A 24,362-nucleotide genomic window follows, 5' to 3' on the forward strand; every position below is an offset into this window, starting at 1 on the left:
CTAAAAGAATGATAATTCATTGATGCTATTCTAGAAATAGAATTGTTCCTAAGTATCCCTGGTAACATCTAGGTAAAGATTCTGTTCTGAAGTTTACGTGAAAGGTAAATTTGAAAGATGGTAATTGAAAGTGTAAAAAGCAGATGATGTCTCTGTTGGATTATGGAGAAAGCAGACTAGAAGGCTGAAGCTGGAGAATTTTGGAGTATATTCATGCTACAGAAATAATATATGTGGTCAGTGCGGGAAATAGAAGTGGCTTGAAGCAAGGGAAAAGCCAGGACCCTGCCACTTAGCCACTTAATATATTTTTATGGGATTTTTGTAATTCAGGAAGTAAGTATATATGCAGTTCATCCGTGTTGTAGTATGTCAGTAGTTCCTTTTGGATGTATTATCCTTTTGGGTGTGTTTAGAGTATTATTGGCCAAATAATACTCTATTTTATGGAGACACCACATTTTGTTTATCCGTTCACCAGCTGATGGACATTTGGATCATTACCAGCTTTTGGCTATTATGAGTAATGCTGCTGTGAACATGCACTTTATGCACTTATAAAGTCTTTGTGTGGATGTATGCTTTTATTTCTTTTCTTTATTTGTTTTATTTATTTATTTTTGGCTGCACTGGGTCTTTGTTGCTGCGCGAAGGCTTTCTTTAGTTGCGGCGAGCGAGGGGCTACTCTTCGTTGCGGTGCACAGGCTTCTCATTGCAGTGGCTTCTCGTTGCAGAGGACAGGCTATAGGCACACAGGCTTCAGTAGTTGTGGCATGCAGGCTCAGTAGTTGTGGTGCACAGGCTTAGTTGCTCTGCAGCATGTGGGATCTCCCTGGTCCAGGGCTCGAACCTGTGTCCCCTGCATTGGCAGGTGGATTCTTAACCACTGCGTCACCAGGGAAGCCCCAGAACATGGATTCTTAACCACTGGACTGCCAGGGAAGTCCCTGCTTTTATTTCTTTTGAGCAGATATTTAGGAATGGAATTACTGGGTCATATCATGTTTAAATTTTTTTTTTTTTGTATGTTTAACTTTTTAAGAAACTGCCAAACTACTTTCCCAGAGTAACTCTACCATTTTATATTTCTGCCAGCAAAGTATGAGCATAAGTTGGATGATAGCATCTCTGAAAAAAAAAATAAAAAATTTGGCTATATCTGGTAAAGTTGAAGATTCCCATCCCAATGACCCATCAAATCTATGCTAGGTATATATCCTAGAGAAATTCATAATACATCCAAGAAACACCTTCAAGAATATTATTTATACCATTATTTATAGTAGTCTAAAACCACTCAAATGTTCATTATCTGTAGAGTAGATATGTTAACTGTGGATTATTATACTGCAATAAGAATGAACAAAGTACAGATACATACAACAATTAGTGAATCCTTAACATAAGATTCTATTTTTATGAAGTTCAAAAATAGGCAAAAGTACATGGGATGCATAATTAGGTGATAAGGGTATAAAGAAAGGTAAAAAAGAAATTGCCATGAAAGTCAGTAAAATGATTACCTCTTGAGGAAAGGAGAGCAGGTTATTACTGGGAGAGAAATATGGGATCTTGTAGGATGATGGCAGGGCTGTTTTTCTTAATCTGGCAATAGTTAGAAAGGTGTTTGTTTTATAATTTATTAATCTGTACGTTTGTTTATATGTTTCTCTGCATGAATATTTTTTCCACAATAAAATATGTTAAAATAACCACCATGACTAAAAAATACTAGACTACTGTATCAAAAGACCCAAGTGACGTTTCCTGAATTGTTTCCATCCTCTGTGTTTCCTAGGTCTTATTCATATCCTTTAACTTTTGGGCCTTGCATCATCTTATCTGTAAACTAAGTTGATTATGCTTCGTCCCCTTGGTCTTTTTTGGCCCTGAAATCAGTGAGTGATGAGAAACCATCATGTGTTCTTTGAGCAAAGGAATAGATGATGAAAGCAGTGTTTTAGGAAAATCAGTTTAATAGCTGTTTGAATGTGGATTAGAATGTAAGTGCCCCCAAACAGAGCCCAGATCCACTGTGAGGTGATAAAGAGTCTAAACTACTTTTTTTTTAAGGGAGAATAACAGTACTTGATAACAAATTGGCAAAGAAAAGAGATTTTGAACTTTAGAGATTGAGAAAAGATTGGTAAGATTCCCTTTGATAGATGTGAAAATTACAAGGATGTGATGCATATTTTGCTTCCAGCCATGATAAAACAGATTTATCCTCCTACCTTAACTTAGAAAACCAGACAAAATGAATCGAACAGCGGATTTCAGACATTGAACAACAAGGGAACAAATGAAGTGCCCTAGCTTACTGCCTGGAGTGAGTTTCCAGACCATAGGACAGGGAAGTGAAACCTAAACAGAGGCTAGCAGAGTCAGAGTGCAGAGGGGACAAGATGGGTAGAATTTGCAAGGCAGAGTACCTGAGAGGAAGTAGCTGCGCAGAGAGGAAGCTCCAGAGGTCCACACAAAGGCTGAGTATTCATTCATCTGGGCATATGTATGAGAATACATGTTTGAGACTGGGGGGGGGGGGGAATCAGAAAGGAGTAGGTGGAACAATTCCCAGAGCTCACACAGGGTCAAGAATAGGTATTTCCCCCAAGCTGAGTCAGAGGACCTACCATATAGGGCACTGAGTACAGTCCTTAGAAGTATATCGCCTGAGTAGCAGGGCCAGATTAACCCTTGACAAAAGACTGATTTGAACCCACCTTAATAAAGCTTAAAAGCAAGCCTGAAAAGGATCAAATTGGTTTCAGGTAATTTAACTATATCCCAGAAAGAAAAAACTATTTAACCCCCAAAAGTTCAGCACCCAAGAGCGTAAAACTTAGGTTGTTTAGCACCCATCAGAAAATTAACCAGAGGGAATTCCCTGGTGGCCTAGTGGTTAGGATTCCAGGCTTTCACTGCCATGGCCAGGTTTCAGTCCCTGCTCAGGGAACTGAGATCCTGCCCAAAAAAAAAAGAAAAAAAAAAAGTTAACCAGGAGAAAAGTCAGTCAATAGAAGCAGACCCTGAAATGACCCAGATAATAGAATTAGTATACAAGGACATTAAAACATGCTCCATATGTTCAAGAAGGTAGAGGGAAAGCATGAGTGTAATGAGGAGCAAAATGGAAGATATAAGAACAACCCAAATTGAACTTCTTGAGTCGAAAGATATAATTACAAATAAAAACACACTGGATAGGATTAATAGCAGATTAGATGCTGTGAGTTTGAAGACACAGCAATAGGAACAAGAATGTCATGCAAGTTAATTCCTGTTCCACTTTATCTTGATTTGCTCTGTCCCATCTTCATAGGAAGAATCATGTACTTTTCAGTCAAGGATTCAGGGAATATAAACCAGTGGTTTTGATAGAAGCTTTAATTCCTTGCACTATTAGTAACTCTTGCTGCTTTTATAGGAATTGGGGTGAGGAAGATACTCAAAGGAAGGGTTCCTGGCACTAAACAATATTTATGAATCCTAATCGTTGTTAGGAAATGTCCCTATTGTATGGCCTTATATCTGGTTGTCATTTATTAAAAGGTCCATGAGGATAAATGTTTGAAGATTTGTTACTTCCTTATAAAGCACTGTGCAGAAAGGCTTCATTTTGATGGTTGTCATTATGGTATTAGATGTGTTAAAATGTTAGTTTCTATCTTACTTGACAAAGTTGTTAATTCTAAAACCTTTTGAGGGAATTCCCTGATGGTCCCAGTGGTTAGAACTCCACGCTTCCACTGCAGGGGGCACAGGTTTGATCCCTGGTTGGGGAACTAAGATCCCTCGAGCCCTGCAGCACAGCAAAAAAAAAAAAAAAAACTTCTGAAGATATAACATGCAATCATTTTAAGACTCAGTGTATACACCTCACTCCTGATACTATTTCTGGTATTATAAGGAACAATATTTTAATTGAATTTAATTGAAGTTCTTTTCTCAGAATTTTACATTTCTTAACTTTCACTTTACATTTCTTAATCATAGGGCAGTAGTTCTCAAACTTTCTGGTCTCTGGACCTCTTTACACTCTTAAAAATTAAAGACCCCAAAGAGCTTTTGTTTATCATATTTTCTGTTATAGAAATTAAAACAGAAATGTAAAAAGATTTATTAATTCGTTTAAAGAATAAATCCGTTAGACTTTTGAATAGATCTTTTACCAGTACATGTTTTGTAACATGCATTGGTCACTTGGAAAACATTGGTTCACTGAGTTGTGTAAATCTTTTAAAGGTTGATACATTTCATCATACAGTAGCAACAAATAAGACTCATTAATATCACCAACAGAAAGTTATTTTTAAATATTGGGAAGTACCTGCAGTGCTAAGTCTCTTTTGAAAACTTGAATTTTATCGTTGGCAACAAGTTATGTCAGTTGTTTTCCTTGAAGTGACAAATTTATTTTTGAGAAAATACCAGCCAAATACCCAAGTCAGAATAACCATAGTTTGTCAGTCCATTCAAATAAAATGTTGTTCTGTAAAATAATGGCTAGGTCAACTCAGAGTTTTAAGAAATCTTGCAAGTGCTTTTCCTAAACATATTGTACTTCCATATGTATGATATGCAGCAGAAATGCTTTATGTGTACTTCATATTTTGTTGCACGGAATGTTAAAAAGATGTGCCATTCGAAGGTTGAGGTTTAATAAAATTATTTTTACTGCTTCAAGGACATTCTTAAGTGAAACCAACTTTTTAAAAAAAGGCTGGTGGATGGCTGTGAGGAATACTACAGTGACTACCAGTACACTTGGTGACACTGCCTTGATTCCTTCTGAGGCACAAGCAGTTTTGCCCATTATTTTTGTGCATCAGAGCAAATGTCAACACAATGAAAAAAGTAATGTCTTTCTTTTGTTATGAAATAGTTGATGTCAATAACCCTTTGAAAAGGTCTTAGAGACCCTGAGGGGTCTGCAGACCACTTTTTGAGAACCAATAACCCTGGGGTATCATAACACTAAAATTGAGAAGCTCCAGAAACGGCATTTCACTTAAAATAAGCTATACAATTTTATTTGCCTCTTTATCAAGTAATGCATGGTACTGGAAAAAATAAATTGTAGCTGTGTTCTTTAAAATATCTCAAATGTTGTTTATTTAGTAGTCTCATTATAGCACTTTTAATACCTGTCAAATTCTTAAATATTTGTCTTCGAGTCTTTAAAATCATACTATTTTTGAATTGCCTTTTTTCTCTGCATTTTTATATATATACATATATACGTTTTATCGTTGGTATTTTTTATAATTGAAGTATACTTGGTTTACAATATTGTGTTACCTCTGCATTTGTATTTTGATAAGATGTGAAATGATTTCACAATCTGAGGATGGAAAAATTAATAAATAGTAGCAAATAGTTTTAATACACTTTAAAAAACAATTTTAGGCAGGCATTCCAGACCCTCCAAATATGTCAGAAGAATTAATCCAGTTGAAAGCCAAGGAACGACACTTTTTGGAGCAATTGTTAGATGGGAAAAAATTAGAAAATTACAAGATTCCAGTACCAATCAATGCTGAACTCAGAAAATATCAGCAGGTAAAGTTTTATACTTATAAATAGTGACTATTCCTTGTAAATGTTCCTTGAGGAGCTTAAAAATTGATTTAGTAATTCAGTTCTTCTGTTTAGTGTCTTATACCGATTTATTTCTCGTTGCCTGTAAAAATACAGATTTTTTGGTCTGTGTAAACATGTTCTTTACAAGAAAAAATTTGTTATGCTCTGTTCACATTTATCATTTTTCTTTTTCTCCCAACCTTTCAGGATGGTGTGAACTGGTTAGCATTTCTTAATAAGTATAAGCTTCATGGAATTCTGTGTGATGACATGGGTTTAGGAAAAACTTTACAGTCCATCTGCATTCTAGCAGGAGATCATTGTCACAGGTAATTTTAAATGTTATTTTAAAAGAAGGCTTTCAGATGCTGAGCAGTTTAAACGAGCTGTTTAATTCATTGTGTTTTGCTGTCGTAAAGGGCCCAGGAATATGCAAGATCAAAACTGGCAGAATGTATGCCACTTCCTTCCTTAGTGGTTTGTCCGCCAACATTAACAGGTCACTGGGTGGATGAAGTAGGTAAATTTTGCTCCAGAGAATATCTCAATCCATTGCATTATACTGGACCTCCCACTGAAAGAATAAGGTAAGAACTGTACAACCAAAAAATGTTTTATCTTTTGCTTTAAGTAGTTTGGAAGAATAAAATCGATTAAAAATGAATTCTAGTTAGCTTTTTTGGTTGTCAGACATAGGAACTTACTTATTTAAGAAAGGTGAGTGAATAATAAAGATATAATCAGTGAGACTCATCAAAATTCAAGGACTTTAGCCATTGTTAACAATCAGTTGGGCTTTCTAAGTTTTGGAGCTAGGAAACTGTCAGGAACCAAAACCATCCTCTATGCCTTTCTTGGAAGTCTTCTGATCATAGTATCTACTAGGTGCTTCTGTTGTATCCTCATTTTCTACTCACTTTCCCTAAGTGCTCCCTCTTTCTTCTTCTCTCTCCCCAAAAATGCTTTTGGTCCACAGTGGCTTGCTCTAGCTGCCCTGATACCATAGAAACACTAGAATTCTATTAGTTTTACCTTCTTTCTATCAACTAGTACATCTCTGTTCCTAAATACAAATGTTGAAGAGTGGTATATCATTGATTTCAGTTCATCTTTTTTTTTTATAAATTTATTTTATTTTTTATTTATTTTTGGCTGCACTGGGTCTTCGTGGCTGCACACGGGCTTTTCTCTAGTTGCAGCGAGTGGGGGCTACTCTTCATTGCCGTGCGCGGGCTTCTCATTGCGGTGGCCTCTCTTGTTGCAGAGCACGGGCTGTAGGCACACGGGCTTCAGTAGTTGTGGCTCGCGGGCTCTAGAGCGCAGGCTCAGTAGTTGTGGCGCACGGGCTTAGTTGCTCCGCGGCATGTGGGATCTTCCCGGACCAGGGCTCGAACCCATGTCTCCTGCATTGGCAAGCGGATTCTTAACCACCGTGCCACCAGGGAAGCCCTGATTTCAGTTCATCTTTTAAAGCTTGGATAGTCATAGATTGCTGATTAGTCCATAGATTTGCTGCCCTTCTGTTAATAATAGCTAACATATATTGAGCACTTACTGGCTAGGCATTATTCTAAGCAGTTTTATTTACATTTATGTAAAATTGTGTATTCTCATAATTACCTTATGAGGTATGGGTACTATTATTGTTCCCAGTGTGCAGATGAGGAGTCTATGACATGGGGCCTGGGATGAAGGTCACTCAGCTAATTAAATGAAGATTGGAACACAGGCAGCTCAACAGCTTGTACTCTTAAAGAATTTATTGTAAAAGAATTAATCCATTTACAAGTGGTAGAAGCTCAGCTCAGACTAGCTTAAGCAAATAGCAAATTCATTAATTAAATTGAGAATCTCAGGGGGTGAATTCTTGCTTCAGGTACATCTAATTTACTATTCTTCCCCACGTATAACTTGTTCTGTTGATCTCTACTGGACTTCAGTCTACTGTTGGTAGGTAAGATGATCATGGGCAGTCTTAGGTCTACATTCTCCTAGGTTGGCAACTATAATAAACAGAAATCTTCTCTCTCCCATCATGAATATATCAGTACTTGAGATGACTGACTGGCCTTGATTGGGTCATGCCCCCAAACCAGTCTTTGTGGTCAGGGGAGAAAATATTGTGAATGGCTTGACCTGATTAAAATGCTTCATCCCTTTGGTGATTATGGGGACGTGTGATTGATAGCTCCCCCTCTACCCCCCAGCACAACATGGAATGGTGAAGGAATAGTGAGTGCCTCCAAGGAAGAGGTGTTGGCAAATAAAGTTAAAATGATCTCCACATTTTGAGTCAGGTACCTGTCTCTTTTTCTAATCAGACTGAGTTAGGGCAGCAAGGCCAAGTCATAAGAAGAATGGCCTTCAGGTGTCAGGGTCATGGATGTAGAGTAAGCAGAAGGGAATATTGGGCTTAGTTAGGTAGATTGAAAGCACTATATACAATGGCATCTGTGGTTTTCCCTTTGAAAGCATATTACAAACTTTGCAGATTCCCCATTTTGTAATCTTATGTATTTTTAAATACAGGTTACAGCATCAGGTGAAAAGGCACAATCTGATAGTGGCTTCGTATGATGTTGTGAGAAACGACATAGATTTCTTTAGGTAAGAATTAAACTTTTTTAAAGAAAGACTTCGTATCAAATTCAGAGAGACTTAGTATTTTCCTGCCTGAAAGACTTCATATTGTTCCTGACATATAGTAAAAGATGCTAACATTTTTTGTTTTTCTTCAGAAATATTAAATTTAACTACTGTATTCTTGATGAAGGCCATGTCATCAAAAATGGAAAAACAAAACTGTCAAAAGCAGTAAAACAACTGACTGCTAATTATAGGATTATTCTTTCTGGAACACCAATCCAGGTAATTATTTACCTTTTTTTTTTTTTTTTTAATATTTGCCATGTGGAGAGAAGGCTTGGCATTTGACAGTGAATTAAAGAGGTTTTTTTAGTTTATAGGAATGGTAATTTCCAATAATTATCTTGCTTTTGTAATGGTTCATTTGGTATGTAGCAGTATTGGAGCAAACTAGGTTTTAAATCTCATATTTAAAATGTAATTTTAGGCTATGTAAACCTAAGTCTTATGTCCAAAGTATGGGAGACATTAGTCACATTTTCTTCCACGTTGGCCATTTTCCTTCTGCAGTATAATACAATCTGATTTAACGTTGAAAAGCTAAAGATGATTCAGAGGTGACTCATCATATAGGAGAGGTATGAATACCTGAGGTTAGGAAGCAGTTGAAGGAAAGAGATTGTAAAAGTTTATCTTGGAAAAGGAGGGAGATGGCTGAGTATGTAAATGCCCTTAGATACTTTTGAGAGATTCTCTTTATCTTCCAGAGGAGTTGGTTGCAAGTGTTCACATCTAGCTTGGATAGCCAAGTCTGATGGGAAGATACCCTCCATCATCCTCCAGTTGGTGGGAGGATAGACACCAAGTGACTTCTAAGATTGCTTCTGACTCTTAAAAAAATGATGGTTCTTTATGTATTTGTTACTTCTCTTTTAAATTTATTTTTGGTGATGGACTGACTAGTAAAGTATTAGGGTTTTGTCTATTAAGTAAACACTTCATATTTTAATAACCACAAGAGAGAACATAATTACAAACATATGAAAATTTAATGGAAGTAAGAAAAAGTACATTTAAAAGGGAAAAAGGGACTTCCCTGGTGGTCCACTGGTTAAGACTCTGCCCTCCCAGTGCAGGGGGCACGGGTTTGATCCCTGGTTGGGAACTAGGATCCTGCATGCCACATGGCGCAGCCTAAATAAATAAATAGATAGATAGATAGATAGATGGAAAAAAAATCACTCTTTCAGGTTTGATATATCAAGATTTGTTTTGCTTATATGAAAACGTCACAGTATTTTAAAATTGATTATAGCTTTCACAACAAAAGAAGTATTTGTTTGCTTAAAGGCTCTCTTTTCCCCTTCCACACCTCAACAGTTTAGCTCTGAAGCTGTAAGGTGTCTGGGTTTCTGTACCAAACAGCCATGGTAGCCCTTGAGTCATGGGGCAGAGCCTAAGTGGGATTAGAAGGGTTTCAATATAGAATGGCAGCCCAGCATGGTGTGAGCCACTGCTTGAGCATGGTGAGGAGGGCTTCTGGAAGGGGTAAACAGATGGGATGGCACCTTAGGATCCACACATACTGGGAAAGCATCCAAAATGAAAAAGTGTTGATTTCTTTTTTTTTTTTTTTTTTCATGAAACTCCAGCAGAATTGGAAAGAACCTGTGCCTGTTCCTCATGACCCATAAATACTGGGTAGACTTGACCTATAACCAAACTCTTCTGGGTTTTCCTGTGTTGAAGAAATGGTGGTGTTGGCCAAATTTCTTAAATCTTGCTGTTAATCTGAGTCTCAAAGTTAGAAGAATCAGACATGTATTCATCTTTCTCCTCTTCTATTTACTACTTGATGGAACCCACCAGTAGGATTTAAATACCATGGACCAAGGCTTATTCTGGTGGAAGAGACTTGAAAGTTTCCTCCAAATAGGATAGAGTATTTTCTCCAAATTTTACACGTTAAAATATAGACTCATAGAGACTTCCCTGGCGGTCCAGTGGTTGAGACTTGTGCCTTCGCAGGGGGTGCGAGTTTGATCCCTGGTCGGGGAGCTAAGATCCCATATGCCTCATGGCCAAAAAACCAAAACAGAAAACAGAAGCAATATTGTAACAAATTCAATAAAGACTTTAAAAGTGGTCCACATCAAAAAAATCTTTAAAATATATGTATGTATAGACTCATACCCAAAAATGTGGTGATAATCTATGTCATCACAGTGGGCTTTCATTAATGTGCCATTTTTAAGTATAAGGAAATAATCCTAGTACACAAGATAACTGGTGTTCCTTTCTTATATTCAGAACAACGTTTTGGAGCTGTGGTCATTATTTGATTTCCTCATGCCAGGATTTTTGGGGACTGAACGCCAGTTTGCTGCTCGATACGGTAAACCTATATTAGCAAGTAGGGATGCTCGAAGCTCCAGTCGTGAACAAGAAGCAGGTATGAAAAAGAGATACAGGTATATACTCTGTGCAAGTGAATATAATTTATATCTAACTTTTGGGAAGCCATTTAATCTTATTATTAAGAGAAATTAATAAGAGAATAATAATAATAAATAGAATAAAGTTAACTCTGTTATTATTAATAGGTGTTCTCGCGATGGATGCACTGCACCGCCAAGTCCTGCCATTTCTTTTGAGAAGAATGAAAGAAGATGTTTTGCAGGATCTACCACCCAAAATTATTCAAGACTATTACTGTACTCTTAGTACTCTCCAGGTTAGGAATCTGGTGATCGCAATTGTGGTTGTTGGTGCTATGTTTATTAGGGGAATGTTTTGAACAAGCCACAAAAGTATTGAATAAAGGGGATTTAGCCTTTGGTTTATCACTCTACTCTAGCTTCTACTTCCTTAGACTTCAGGAATATTCAGTTTCAAACAGGTGTAGATAAAACCTAAATGAATCTGTTTGGATATGTAAGTACACATTTGGGTATGTGCATTTTGAATATAGCATTAAAACAAAATCCAGTATCATAATTGCTTTGTTATATATGTCTAGTTAATTGAAAAAGTTGGAAGGTTAAAATGATAAAGAAGAAAGCCAATGTTTTATAAGGGCCAGAAGTCTGCCTATAATGTCATATCCTTACAGCAGCATTATAGGTGTATACATCGGGGCTGAGTTGGGAAGTGGGACCTTGTCCCTTTTAAAGTATTGCCAATAAATTTTCAAAATAAGTATTGGCTTCTGCACAGTTCTGATTTTGTGCATAGAGACCATTATCAAAGGAATTTATTGTATGCCTTTCCTTGTGCAGTATTTTTGTAAGGGGAAACTATCTCTTGTCTTAGTAAGATATGGCCAATAAGCAGAATTTTCTGTTTGAACATTTACTTTGTGTTCTAGGTTAGTAAGCATCAGTCTGTTTTAGTATTAGAGTTGATTTAGTATGGTCAAATGAATAAAAGATATACAGACATACCTGGAAAATAGCTTCTTTCCCTCCAGTGCATAGACATTTAACCTTTTAGTATTTATCTATACAACTTGAGTTTAGTGGACAGGACACTAACTTAGATGCTAAGAGCTCTGTGATCATTTATATTATCTACCTCATCACTCTGAGCCTCCATCCCTCATTTGTAAAAATTGGATTAATATTTCTTGAAGGAAAAATTTTTAGAGGTAATGAGATGAAGACTTTTTAAAGTATAATAAAGAAAAGGTGCCATATGAAAAAACCTGAGATGATATACTGGTGGTGGTATTATAACATCCTCATAAAACACATTTAAGTAGTCTGGAGGAAGGGGGCTGGGGAGGGAAGTGACATTTGGGTTCGTTTTGCACCTACAGGTTTTTATTCTCTGACTTCTGTTCTCTAGCACTCTAGATTCTCTTCCCTTTCACATTGTTTTAGCATATACAAGGCAGGAACCCAGACTCCAAGATAATACTTTGAACTTGGTATGGGTTCTGCAGTTAGTATCCTTTTTTAAACTTGGTCTTTTGAAATATACCTATTAGGGTCTTGACCACGTAAGTTCACTTAAGGAAGATTTCCTCATTTACTTGTAAGGGTTAAAGTTCTCTTTTATTGGTAATGTATTTCTCTTCTTGAACACAGTGGAAAAATTGGGTCTAGGACTATTTGACTACTTTTTAAAATATTTTAGCAGCCAAACAATGTGTTAAACTTGTTTTCTAAATGTAATTTAAAAGGAATTTACCAAGATGCAGTGGATCATCTGTAATCAAGTAGTGAAATATAGGTATCATAATTTATTTTCTTTGATGAGGGCTGATTTAAATTACTGCTTTTATTGGCCTTTGCTATATAGTTATATTTTGAACAATTGAAAATAAATATACTTATTGCTTTCATGGGAATTTTACAGGTTCAGCTCTACGAGGACTTTGCTAAGTCTCGTGCCAAGTGTGATGTTGATGAAACAGTTTCTTCAGCTGCACTTTCTGAAGAAACTGAAAAACCACAGCTTAAAGCTACAGGCCATGTATTCCAGGTATATATTGCAGTCCACTTTTTAAATGTTGTTGAAGAATGTTCTTCAGTGCAGCAATTTTTACATGGAACACTGAAATACGGGTTTATTTAATTTTTTTCAGTATTGTGTATACATTCTTGAAAATAGGTAAAAGTACCAATTTATTTTCATATTCATAATTAGTAATTAATAAGTAATTTAATATTAAAATTAAAGTAAAAACTGCAATGTATGTTTGTATATTACATGAAAAGAAGGGTTTTAAAATAGAGAACCTTTTATTTTCTATTCAAAAAAATATTTGAACATCTACCACAAGGCAGTAATTTTTCTAACCTCAGGGGTTAATTAAAGCAGTGGACAAAACAGACCCCTTCCCTTGTAGAGGTGAAATATGATTAAGTAAGTAAAATATATATATCACGTAAAAAAAGAAAAAAATAAGGCAAGTATAGGGTTATACAGTATAGGAATCACGGTAGGTTGTGGTTTTCAATAGAGTGATCAGGGATGTCACTGAGAAGGTGACATTTGAGCGAAGATCTGAAGGAAGATTGAGGCATGCAGATATGCGGGGGGTGGGGGGGGGAGTGATTCCAGGCAGAGTGTACATAAAGCACAGAAGTCCTGAGACAGATGATGAATGTGCTTGAGAAAAAAGAGAGAGTATCAACTCACTTTTTTTCTTTCCCTTTTGAAATATTCCACTGTAGAATACCTTCCAAACCCCCTTGTCACCAATAAATTAAAGACTTGTAGCAGTTTTAAAGATAGAAATGGGAAAAGGTGATTTTGAAGGCTTATACCTCTCCCACAGTTTCTGTTAAAGTGCTTATGGATACAGTTGAGACCCAAACTGTAAGCCAAGTAATTGACAAAAGACAAAGGGTATGGCTGAATCAGAGAAAGAAAAAAAAGACCTGAGGGGCTTCTGATTCTCAAACACAACCACCTAGTTCCACCTTACCCTTCCCACCACCAGACATGTTGAATCAAAATACTGTGTAGAGGGGAGAGATTTACAGATTTATAAGGTCCTCAAGAAGTTTTTATACCCACTGAAGTTTGAGAAACCTTTCTTTAGAAAATGATGTCTAGTTCTAGAATCATCTATCAGCATTATCAGGCACTTTGAGTGGGAAAGGGTTAGCTAGGAGCTAATAAATAAGACATTCTTTCACGAGAAGCTCGTTGTCTAGTGGGGGAGACAGACATAAACAGTACAGTTTATACAAGTTATAAATGCTGTCACAAAAATAAATACAAGTTGCATAAGAAGCACAGATGAAGACATCACAGATGAGATACTTGAACTGTTTCTTGAAGAATGAGCAGGAGTAGTGAGAGGGGGAAGAAAGGCATTTTAGATAGACTAGCATAGGAAAGATACTGAGATCTGAACATTTGTGGCATGTGAAGGAGACTTGTATATACTTTTTTCCCTTTCTTAAAGGCATTACAGTACCTACGTAAACTGTGCAACCATCCAGCATTAGTCTTAACACCTCAACATCCAGAGTTCAAGAGTACTAGTGAAAAACTTGCAGTTCAGAATTCTTCTCTCCATGATATTCAACATGCCCCTAAACTCTCGGCTTTGAAACAAGTAAGTAGGTCTTTTAAGTGTTAGATGTGTGTTGTACATTCTTGGTCTGTAACAGTAGGTAAATTTGCTTTTCCAAAAGATTACTGAGGTGTTTACTATTTCTTTTATTTTTAAATTTGGTTTGTTAAATTTTTGATACAGCTTTTTAAAAACTTGTGGTAAAATATATAACATAATATATGCTGTTTTAACCATTTTTAAGTGTAGAATTCTATGGCATTAATAACATCCACAGTGTTATGTAACCATCACCACTATTTATTTCCAAAATTTTTCCATCAACCAAACAGAAACTCTGTACCTATTAAGCAATAACTTCCCACTCCCCTTTCTGTAACCCCAGGGAACCTCTAATCTACTTTCTATCTGTATGAATTTGCCTGTTCTAAATATTTCATGTAAGTGGAATCATATCGTTGTTCTTTTGTGGCTGGCTTATTTCACTTATTTTCAAGGTTCATTCATGTTAGAGCACGTATCAGTACTTCATTCCTTTTTATGGCCGGATAATAGTCCTTTGTTGTTGTTGTTATTACCACCACCGGTACATTTTGCTTCTTCAGTCATGTGTTGATGACACTTGGGTTGTTTCCACCTTCTGGCTATTGTGAATAATGCTGCAATGAGCATTAGCTTATAAGTATCTGTTTTGAGTCCCTCTTTTTAGTTCTTTAAAATATTAGACCTAAGAGTGGAATTGCTGTATTATATAGCAATTCTATGTTTAACTTTTTTAGGGACTGCCAAACTGCTTTCCACAGTGGCTGCAACATTTACATTCCCAAGCTATGTGCCAGGGTTCTGATTTCCCTACATCCTCACCAACACTATTTTCCTTTTTTTAAGTATAGCCATCACAATAGGTATGAAGTGGTATCACATTGTTGATTTGATTTGCTATTCCTAATGACGTTGTTTTTCATGTGCTTATTGGGACATTATAATCTTCTTTGGAGAAATGCCTGTTTAAGTCCTTTGACTGTTTTTTCATTGGATTGTTTGTCTTTTGGTTGAGTTTTAGGAGTTTATATTCTAGATATTAAGCCTTTATCAGATATATGATTTACAAATACTTTCTCCCATTCTATAGATTGTCTTTTAACTTTCTTGGTCATGTCCTCCATGGTGTCTGATGAGGAAACAGGTGTTCATCTCATTGAGAATCCCTTTTACAGGAAGTCACTTTTGGGAGTTCCCTGGCAGTCCAGTGGTTAGGACTTGCTGCTTTCACTGCCGGGGCCCAGGTTTGATCCCTGGTTGGGAGACGAAGATCCCACAGGTCGTGTGGTGGGGGGAGGTGGTCACTTTTCTCTTGCTGTTGTCAAGATTTCGCTTTTTGTCTTTGTCTTTCAACAGTTTGATTATCATGTGTGTCAGTGTGGATCACTAGACTTTATTTTTCTAGGAACTGCTTGCTCTGCCATTTTGCTCATGTCACTCTTGGTATAACTTTTAAAAATGGAGTTTTAAAAAATTCTGAAATTTGGAAAGGTTAAATTAAAGGAACCAATTCCAAGTTAATGTAAATGTTAATACCATTTAGTTCTTCTAGCCTTAAAAATTAAGATCTTATTGTAAAATCTGGACTTCATTGTTTTAGCTTTTTGTAGTTATTCTGGCTTAAATTTTATTGAGAATAACTAATGGATGAAGATTTTAGATTTCACACGGGCTAGTGTAGAAAATGTTATATAAATGAGAGCCCAAAATGCTAATCTGCTTTTCAGGTCACAGGTAAGTTAACCTTTTCTCACCACAAAGAGAAGTATTTATTTTGGTGAGACTGACTGCCTACTTTTATTGGACATCTGCGTAACAATTGATTCTTTTTTCAAGTTGCTGTTGGACTGTGGTTTGGGAAATGGCAGCACTTCCGAGAGTGGCACGGAGTCTGTTGTAGCCCAGCACAGGATACTGATCTTCTGTCAGCTTAAAAGCATGCTTGATATAGTAGAGCATGATCTTCTCAAACCTCACTTACCCTCTGTCACTTACCTGAGATTAGATGGTAGCATACCTCCTGGTCAGAGGCATTCCATTGTTTCACGGTAAGTGGCTTCTAAAATCTTACAAATCAAGTTATAGTCAATTTATTATTATTACCTACATAGAAGTTTGCCTCATGAAGTATCTTCTTTGCCTAGATATTTGCAAATGTGTTTTTTTGTTGTATAATTCAACCCAGCTAAATCTTTACCTTTTTACAATACAGAACTGCAGAAATATAATTGAATAGTTTGTTTAGTTAGGGGGAAAAAAAGTGTGACTGTATTAGGAAAGCACTCCTAAGGGCATGAAAGAAATTTAAGGCATCAACAAAAAATAGAGATAACTACTTTCTCCTCATCTGTTTTTGGGGGTTGGGGCAGGAGGAAGCAAACAAATGGCTTAACTAAGCTCTTTATCCTGATCCCTCTGTCTCTGCTGAAAACAAGTTGGAAGCTGGCCTAGCTTGGAAGCAGAATCACTGAGTGCAGTGTTTCTTACGTGTGGTCTGCTCCCTCTGCTTTGGAAATCTCAGGGGTTCGTTTTTAAAAATGCATATTCCTAGGTTATGTCCCAGGCCTGCTGACTTCAAGAGTGAGCATTTTTAACAAGCATCCCTAAGAGATTTTTAGGCACAAAAAAAAGAGACCCACGAAGGGACTTCAACCCCAGGTTTGACTCCTGACTCTACCACTGAGGCAGTGTTCTCCTGGGCCTGTTTATTATCCACACAGCCTGAGAGTCTCTCAAATAACAATAATCATATCTTATAGAGCTGTTGTAACAAATAACATAAAGCATGTAACGTACAAAGCCCACTGCTTGACTCAGAGTGAGTAATAAATGGTAGCTTAGTAACGTTAGTTTTTCTTTTTCCTAGAAGCTACCAGATGTCCTTTGTCAATATCTTCTAGGACTAGTACAATTTTAGCAACCCTCAGCACGCTAATCTTCTACCTTCCCTGACTGATCTAACCTTTCTCTACGCTCTCCTGTCTCCATATGTTAAAGGTTCATAGTTGGGTTTTGTCTTAATTATAATTAGTGTTCCATTTTTGCATCCATTTTGCAATTGGACTTAATTGCTAGGTATGAAATTTCTGACATATTCTAGAATACCTTCTTTCTACTACTAAAGATGCTATGTATATTGATAGTCTCAACTCAGGTGGTCACAGAAACGTCTGTGTCGTGGATTATAAAGCAGTGTTCTCATTTGTGCTCTTTAACTTTTATTAACCAGTTCAGTTTCTGTTACTGTAACTTTAGGAAGAAATGTACTAATTTTATTTTTTAATATCTATGTTTTTAGGTTTAACAATGATCCATCCATAGATGTTCTCTTACTTACAACTCACGTTGGTGGCCTGGGGCTTAACTTAACAGGCGCTGACACGGTGGTGTTTGTGGAGCATGACTGGAATCCCATGCGCGATCTACAAGCTATGGACCGGGCCCATCGCATTGGGCAGGTAAAAAGTCAGCACGCATGGGTGTTAACCTTGTGCCCTGGGAAAAATCACTCCCCCCAAAAGACAGGAAGCCTTGGTTTAAGTTCCTGCTCTTACGTTAGTAAGTGTTGTGACGTTAGGCAAGTCACTTAATTTCGTGGCACCATTTCCTCATGCATTAAATGAGGTGCTTGGGCTAAGAAAACCTGGGAAACTGTCCATTCCTAATATTCTGTGATCGTCTGCAAACATTTTAAGGTCATGGGCACAGATAAAGAAAACCCAATCCTAATTCAATAGTAGTAGTTAAGTACTTAGTACAAGTATGCAAGCCCTCTGACTTGGTAAATCTCAATACTTACTTACCCATTTATTCATGCTACAGTTGCTTAACTTCTTTTTCTCATTCAGAAACGTGTGGTTAATGTGTACCGATTGATAACCAGAGGAACGTTGGAAGAGAAAATAATGGGTTTGCAGAAATTCAAGATGAACATAGCAAATACTGTTATTAGCCAAGAGAATTCTAGTTTGCAGAGTATGGGGACAGATCAACTCCTTGATCTGTTTACTCTTGATAAGGTAAAGAACTTTTATACAATTTGTTGTATTTTTAATGTGTTCACAGACTTCCTGGAACTGCTTGGTAAAAGTATTAAAAGGAGGAGCAAAAGTCATTCACTTTAGTATCACCTAGACAACCCTTTGTGGGAATTTTTGATGTCCAGATAGAACTCTCCAGGATACTAGGGGATGTTTGAAGGTCTGACTTTTGATTGATGTCTCCAGTGTCTTCCCCAGATTTTCTTTCCTTAGTCCCTACCTGCTAAAGGACAGCTGTTTCTGGAGTCAGCTAGACCTGGGTCTGCGTTTCTTGCCCTGCCTCCTATTAACTGGTGACCTTAGGCAAATTAACTTCTCTGAGCATCTTCAGCCTTGGCAGGATGACAATGCTTATGTTACCACAGAGTTGTGAAGATAATAAATAGTAGCTATTGTCGTTATTGTGGATGATGGAACTAATATATCAGATAACAATCCATTATCATCAAAGGATGCACCAGCTGGAAATATTGGTTGGTCTAATAATGTAAAACTAATAGGGTTGGATTTAAAGTCCTGTGTAGGTTCAGAAAATCAACTGTACACTCAGTATAAATTAGGGTGAGAAATGGCCTTATATAATGCAATTAAACTAGCTGTAATAACAGAATTATAGTGTCCAAATGTGAGAGAAAGTAGTTCCACTCTACTCTGTGTGTGTTAAGCCACCCTTAGAATACTGTCTGGTTCTGGGTGCTGCATTTTAAACAGTAACAAATCAATGAATCCCCAAAAGATGGCCAGAACGGAGAAAGGTTCTTCAATCGTGTCACGTAAGGGAGGTTGAAAGAACAAGATCTGTGTAACCCAGAAAAAAGGCTCAAAGAAACATGGATTGCTTCAAATGTATTTTATTCTGTTTGAAACAGTTTTCTTATGGGTGACTTTCAGCGAGCAGAAACTGGGCTCAAGGGGTGTTCCGAGGAAGCAAGAACTACTGCCATAAAGGATCTTATTGGCAAAATTTGAATATGGACTATATATGAGATCATCTTAATATACCAATATTAAATTTCCTTAATTTGATCTTTGTACTTTGGTTATGTAAGAGAATGTCCTTGTTCTTGGGATAAAGGGGCATAATTATGTACAACTTACTCTCAAATCGTTTTGGGAAAGGCTGATAATTTAACTATATATCTAATACTAACATATACACAGGTATATATATATACACACACACACACACACACACACGCACACACACACACACACACAGGGGAGAAGAATGACAAAGCCAATGTGACATAGTTAACAGTGAGTTCTTTGCAGTGTTCTTAAAATTCTTCTCAAGTAAAAAGCGTAAAATGATCAATTATTACGGCTGTGGGAAAATAGAATAGGCTATCTTATGAGTTCACGAACTTCCCCATATTTTGAAGTGTTTAACTCTGTTGAAAAAGTGCAATGTTAGAAACAAGTATGGTATTTTAAAAGAAAATAAAATTTCTGAAATTAATCTTTTTATCTTTCTTCCAATTTTTCTTAAGGATGGCAAAGGAGAAAAAGCTGACACCTCTACTTCTGGAAAAGCAAGTATGAAATCAGTTCTTGAAAACCTGAGCGATCTTTGGGATCAAGAGCAATACGATTCAGAGTACAGCCTGGAAAATTTCATGCATTCTCTCAAATAACTATCAAATATTGTAAACGCAATTGCTGCTAGTTCAGTAACATTTCTGCTGATATTCAGCAAATTTCAAAGTTTATGGTGAACTTTTTAGCTCAATGTGTAAATAGATCTGAAGAATATTCAGCATAACGCTGGTTCTTGTTTCACTGGGGGGAACAAGTTATTCTCAAACATTTGCACTGTATTAAATTTAAATGTTAATGTGAAATGGTTTAAATTTTACATGCTGAATAGCTGCAGAGCAGAGGAACCAAACCAGGTTTACATGTGCTACCATGAGGTGTTCTTACTGGGAACAAGCCTCCTATCTATCTTTACATAGTAGTCACTTTGTACAGGATAATATCCATGAGTACTTTAGTGTTCATGTACATTTTTCCTTTTAAAGAGAACTTGTTTTTATAAATGATTAAAACTAGGGCTTTTTTTGTATAAAAGCCTTTAATGAGCCATAATTCTAAGAATAATGACTACAATACTGGTTACTCTTGGAACATGAAAATCTTAGACAATGAATTGAACCAAGCTTTTGGTGGAAACCTTTATATATTTAATGCAAAGGCATAGTGTTGTTCAAATCTTTAACATCATTTTGTCAACTTTTAAAATATATCAACTATTCTAAATACAGGTAATGTTCTATTTAAGGCTATCATAACATCCTATTAAGAGGGTGTTCTTTTAATTTATCTAAGGGCTAGGATATAGCCAGATTCTGAGAACATATCTACTCAATAGGTTTCAATCATATATATATATATATGTGTGTGTGTGTGTATATATATATATATATATACACACATATACATATATATATATAAAATATATATTTTTTGTAACTATGAACCTATACAGTTTTCCAGAAGTACATTTTACACTGTTTAGAATTTCAAAACCTATGGTGAAAAGACTGTTTATTGTAGTAATGCATGACTGAAGCATAAAAGGGAGAAATGATTCCTTTATACACACAAACATACATAAATACACATATCTATATGCACAGATGTACCTATCCTGCATCCAAAAGGGTGCTTGGTATTGGCACTAAAATCATGTAGTTATACTGGGCAGCAATAATTGGGCATGAAGCTGATTAGTGTTAGAAAAGTGAGCTCAATAGTGAGGGTGGGTATATGTATATAGATATGCATGTATGTGTATGTATATAATTTTATATATTTCACACATAAATTAATACATGCCTGTGTGCATATATATGTATGGGATATATTTGTATATACATGTACAGGAAATAAACATCCCCCAGGTTTGTGGCTGGCCATACACATAGGCATTGGTTTCAAAACCATCAGACCTCAGCTGTAAAATAACTTTTTGTTAAAATAAAGTTTTACTGTTCTGCAGCATTTAGACATGGATGTGTCACATTTCAGTAGCTTTGACAACCATACTGTAACATTAAACATAGCATTCCACAAGAGAATAAAAAAAAGATTTAACTGTAAAAATATGTGCAACTGTGTGTTATTTGTAGGAAATGATCACTAGAAAAAGCAAAAGATCATTAGTTTAGATATGTTCTAAAAAAGCTCAAGATCTTTTTTCTTACTAATTAAATGGCTATTTTTTCATTATTTAGGATTTATAGTCAAATTTGGTGGAAGACAAAAAAGGAAATTATTGACTTTATATAGAATATCCATTGTACATAGCACAGTGAAGCTGTTTGGGGATGTGACCACTCAGAGACAAAAGTGGGGGGACTATAAGAGCATAATAGAAATTACAGAAAGGTAACAGCATTGCATCACGTATCTGTTCCAAATATTTAATCCCAGTACAATCTTATACCTCCTGATTAAAGATAGACCTCCCAATTTCCCAGAATACATGCTGGCATCAGTGGAATCTAAGTGAAATTGATTGCAGGAACATCTGTTATCAAGTGCCAGAGTACTCAGTGTGAATCTACAAAGCAAAAACTTGAGTTGTATCAAGTAACAAAATATTTGCTAGTCACACAAGTCAGTGTCAGACATCAAAAACTGCCTCCTGCATAAAGAAAGGGTTCCCACCAGTCTCTAGTAAATTCCCTCAAACCGGTGAAGTTCTGTTGAAGAATATAGGGGCTGAGATCCTATTATCTGTGTAGGGACAACAGCCATGGTTTCAGGCTCACAGGAGAAAGTGGAGCTATAACTTAATCCTCTCCATAAAGCCACAAAGAGTTCATGTATTGAAACAGGACTAGTAGAACTGTCCAAGTGCCCAGAATCACAAAGTCATGTATGAGAAATCAGAATCCCAGAATACCTGTACCAAAGGTAAGTAAGGTTGGGTTATTTTAAGTGTATAGCTATAAGAACCACAAATTAAGAAAATAGCAAATCAACTCTGGGACCCTAGCAGAAGCAAACAAAACTGCCCTATAGGAACAGTTTCAGATAGGGTCCCTTAGGATTACCACAGGGGAAAGCTTCTAAGATTAAACTCACACACAATCTACAGGAGGCAATGAACTGCCAGGAGGAAGAGTCAGCAGATGCAAATAGGGAAACTCGTTATTTAAAAACTGCAAATAGGGACTTCCCTGGTGGTCCAGTGGTAAAGAATGCAGGGGACCTTACAATGCAGGGGACGAGGGTTTGATCCCTGATCAGGAGACTAAGATCCTACATGCCATGGGGCAACTAAGCCCACGCCACAGCTACTGAGCTCGAGTGCCACAACTAGAGAGCCTGCATGCCGCAAACTACAGAGCCCACGTGCTCTGGAACCCACGAGCCACAACTACAGAGCCCACGTGCCCTGGAGCCTGCACGCCACAACTAGAGAGAAGCCCGCGTGCCGCAACAAAAAGCCCACGTGCCACAACGAAAGATCCCGCATGCCTCAGCGAAGATCCTGCATGCTGCAACTAAGACCCAGTGTAGCCAAAAATTAAATAAATCTTTAAAAAAATAGTTATTTAAAAAAATAGAATAAAAACTGCAAATAGAATAATCCGAAAGACCATAAAATAATGATTAGATATGAAAATAAGGAAAACATTATTTAAAAGGTAAATTTGAAACATTCATAAATGAAAAAAAGTCACTGGAATTGAAAACTTGATAGTCGTCAATGCAGATTAGACACAGGTGAAGAGAGAATGTGAATTGGGAGACTGATCTTATAAATCATCTATGATGGGATACAGAGATGGATTGATAGAAACTATGAAAGGGCAGGCAAAAATCATGGGAGATGGAATGAGAGCACCTAATAATACAGTTCATAGGAGGGTCCAGAAGGAATGGGATATGGGAAAAGAGACGAAGTCGTCTTTGACTTAACTCTGATTATTACACACCCCTGCATCCAGTCTATCAGCAAGTTCTACCATCTCTGGCTCCAAAATATATTCCAAGTCTGTTCACCATTCTCCATCTCTACTACTACTGCTATAGTTCCCACCATCATCTTAACTCTTCAGGACTACTGTATTCTAACTGGTCTTCCTGTTTGCTAAGCCTCCCATGACTTCCTTATAACACTCATACTGAATCTGAACTCCTTACCATGGTATACAAGCCCTACATGTTCTGGCCCCTGCCCATCTCTCTCACTTTCATCATATCCCACCATATTTACCCCAGTCAAGTCAGTCTGTCCCCCTGCTACTGCCTCAATGTAAAACCAAATGTGTTTCCATCTCAATTTTGGTTCTTGTACAGCTTGGTGAATGGTGTCATGGGGAGATATGGAATACTGAAAAGGGAACAGATTGGGAAGGGGGAGAGTAGGAAATCAAGAATTGTCTTTTGGTCGTTAAATTGAGATCCTTGTTATATCAAAGGAGAGATGTTGAATCTAGAGCTCAAAGGAAAGGTCAAGACTAGAGATATAAATTTGGAAGATAGTATTTTTAAGGAATGTATGGGACTGAATGAGATCTCCTGCGGTGTTATTTATATAGTGAAGTACTATACAGCAGTGAAAAATCAATGACTATAGTAAAACATGGATAAATCTCAAAAATGAAGTTGAGTGAAAAAAATAAAATATGTATAGTTTCAGTCTATATAAAGACTAAAAACAGGTAAAAATGAACCACTGTTTAGGGATATACAAACAAATCACATATATGGTTATTTCACATTTGAAACAAAAAACTGAGTGACATTCACATGCACAACACTTATTGATCACTTCCTACTCTGTACCAAACACAATGGGAGAAGCTTAAAGACCAGTGAGGAGGAAGGATACCTTAGCCAACAGCTGATATGGTTACATTAATTTCAGAAGAAGTAGACCTCAAGGCAAAAAATATTACTTACAATAAAGAGGGGTATCTCATAATGATAATGTGATTTCAGTTAACCAGGAAGTTGTAACAGCTCCAAACTGATATACACCTCAAAATCCATAAAGGAAAAATAGACAACTACATAAAAGGAAGTGGACAGGTCCAAGGTCATAGTTAAAGATTTTAACTCAC

General features: G+C 36.7%; 1 protein-coding gene across 2 annotated transcripts in view; it reads left to right on the forward strand.

The window, feature by feature from the left end:
• The window catches only part of BTAF1 (B-TFIID TATA-box binding protein associated factor 1), a 98,074-nt gene extending 76,687 nt beyond the window's left edge, over positions 1-21,387 (forward strand). For both annotated transcript variants that reach the window (XM_068548204.1, XM_068548203.1), the window contains exons 26-38: positions 5,410-5,562; positions 5,791-5,912; positions 6,003-6,170; positions 8,113-8,190; positions 8,322-8,451; positions 10,480-10,621; positions 10,773-10,903; positions 12,529-12,654; positions 14,090-14,242; positions 16,079-16,290; positions 17,541-17,700; positions 18,091-18,261; positions 19,773-21,387. In XM_068548204.1, coding sequence (XP_068404305.1) covers positions 5,410-5,562; positions 5,791-5,912; positions 6,003-6,170; positions 8,113-8,190; positions 8,322-8,451; positions 10,480-10,621; positions 10,773-10,903; positions 12,529-12,654; positions 14,090-14,242; positions 16,079-16,290; positions 17,541-17,700; positions 18,091-18,261; positions 19,773-19,916 — 1,890 coding nt within the window. In that variant the 3' untranslated portion in view covers positions 19,917-21,387. The remainder of the gene's footprint in view (positions 1-5,409; positions 5,563-5,790; positions 5,913-6,002; positions 6,171-8,112; positions 8,191-8,321; positions 8,452-10,479; positions 10,622-10,772; positions 10,904-12,528; positions 12,655-14,089; positions 14,243-16,078; positions 16,291-17,540; positions 17,701-18,090; positions 18,262-19,772) is intronic.
• Positions 21,388-24,362: the final 2,975 nt, after the last annotated feature.

The sequence above is a fragment of the Eschrichtius robustus genome, chromosome 7 (genome assembly GCF_028021215.1).
Source record: "Eschrichtius robustus isolate mEscRob2 chromosome 7, mEscRob2.pri, whole genome shotgun sequence".
NCBI lineage: Eukaryota > Metazoa > Chordata > Mammalia > Artiodactyla > Eschrichtiidae > Eschrichtius > Eschrichtius robustus.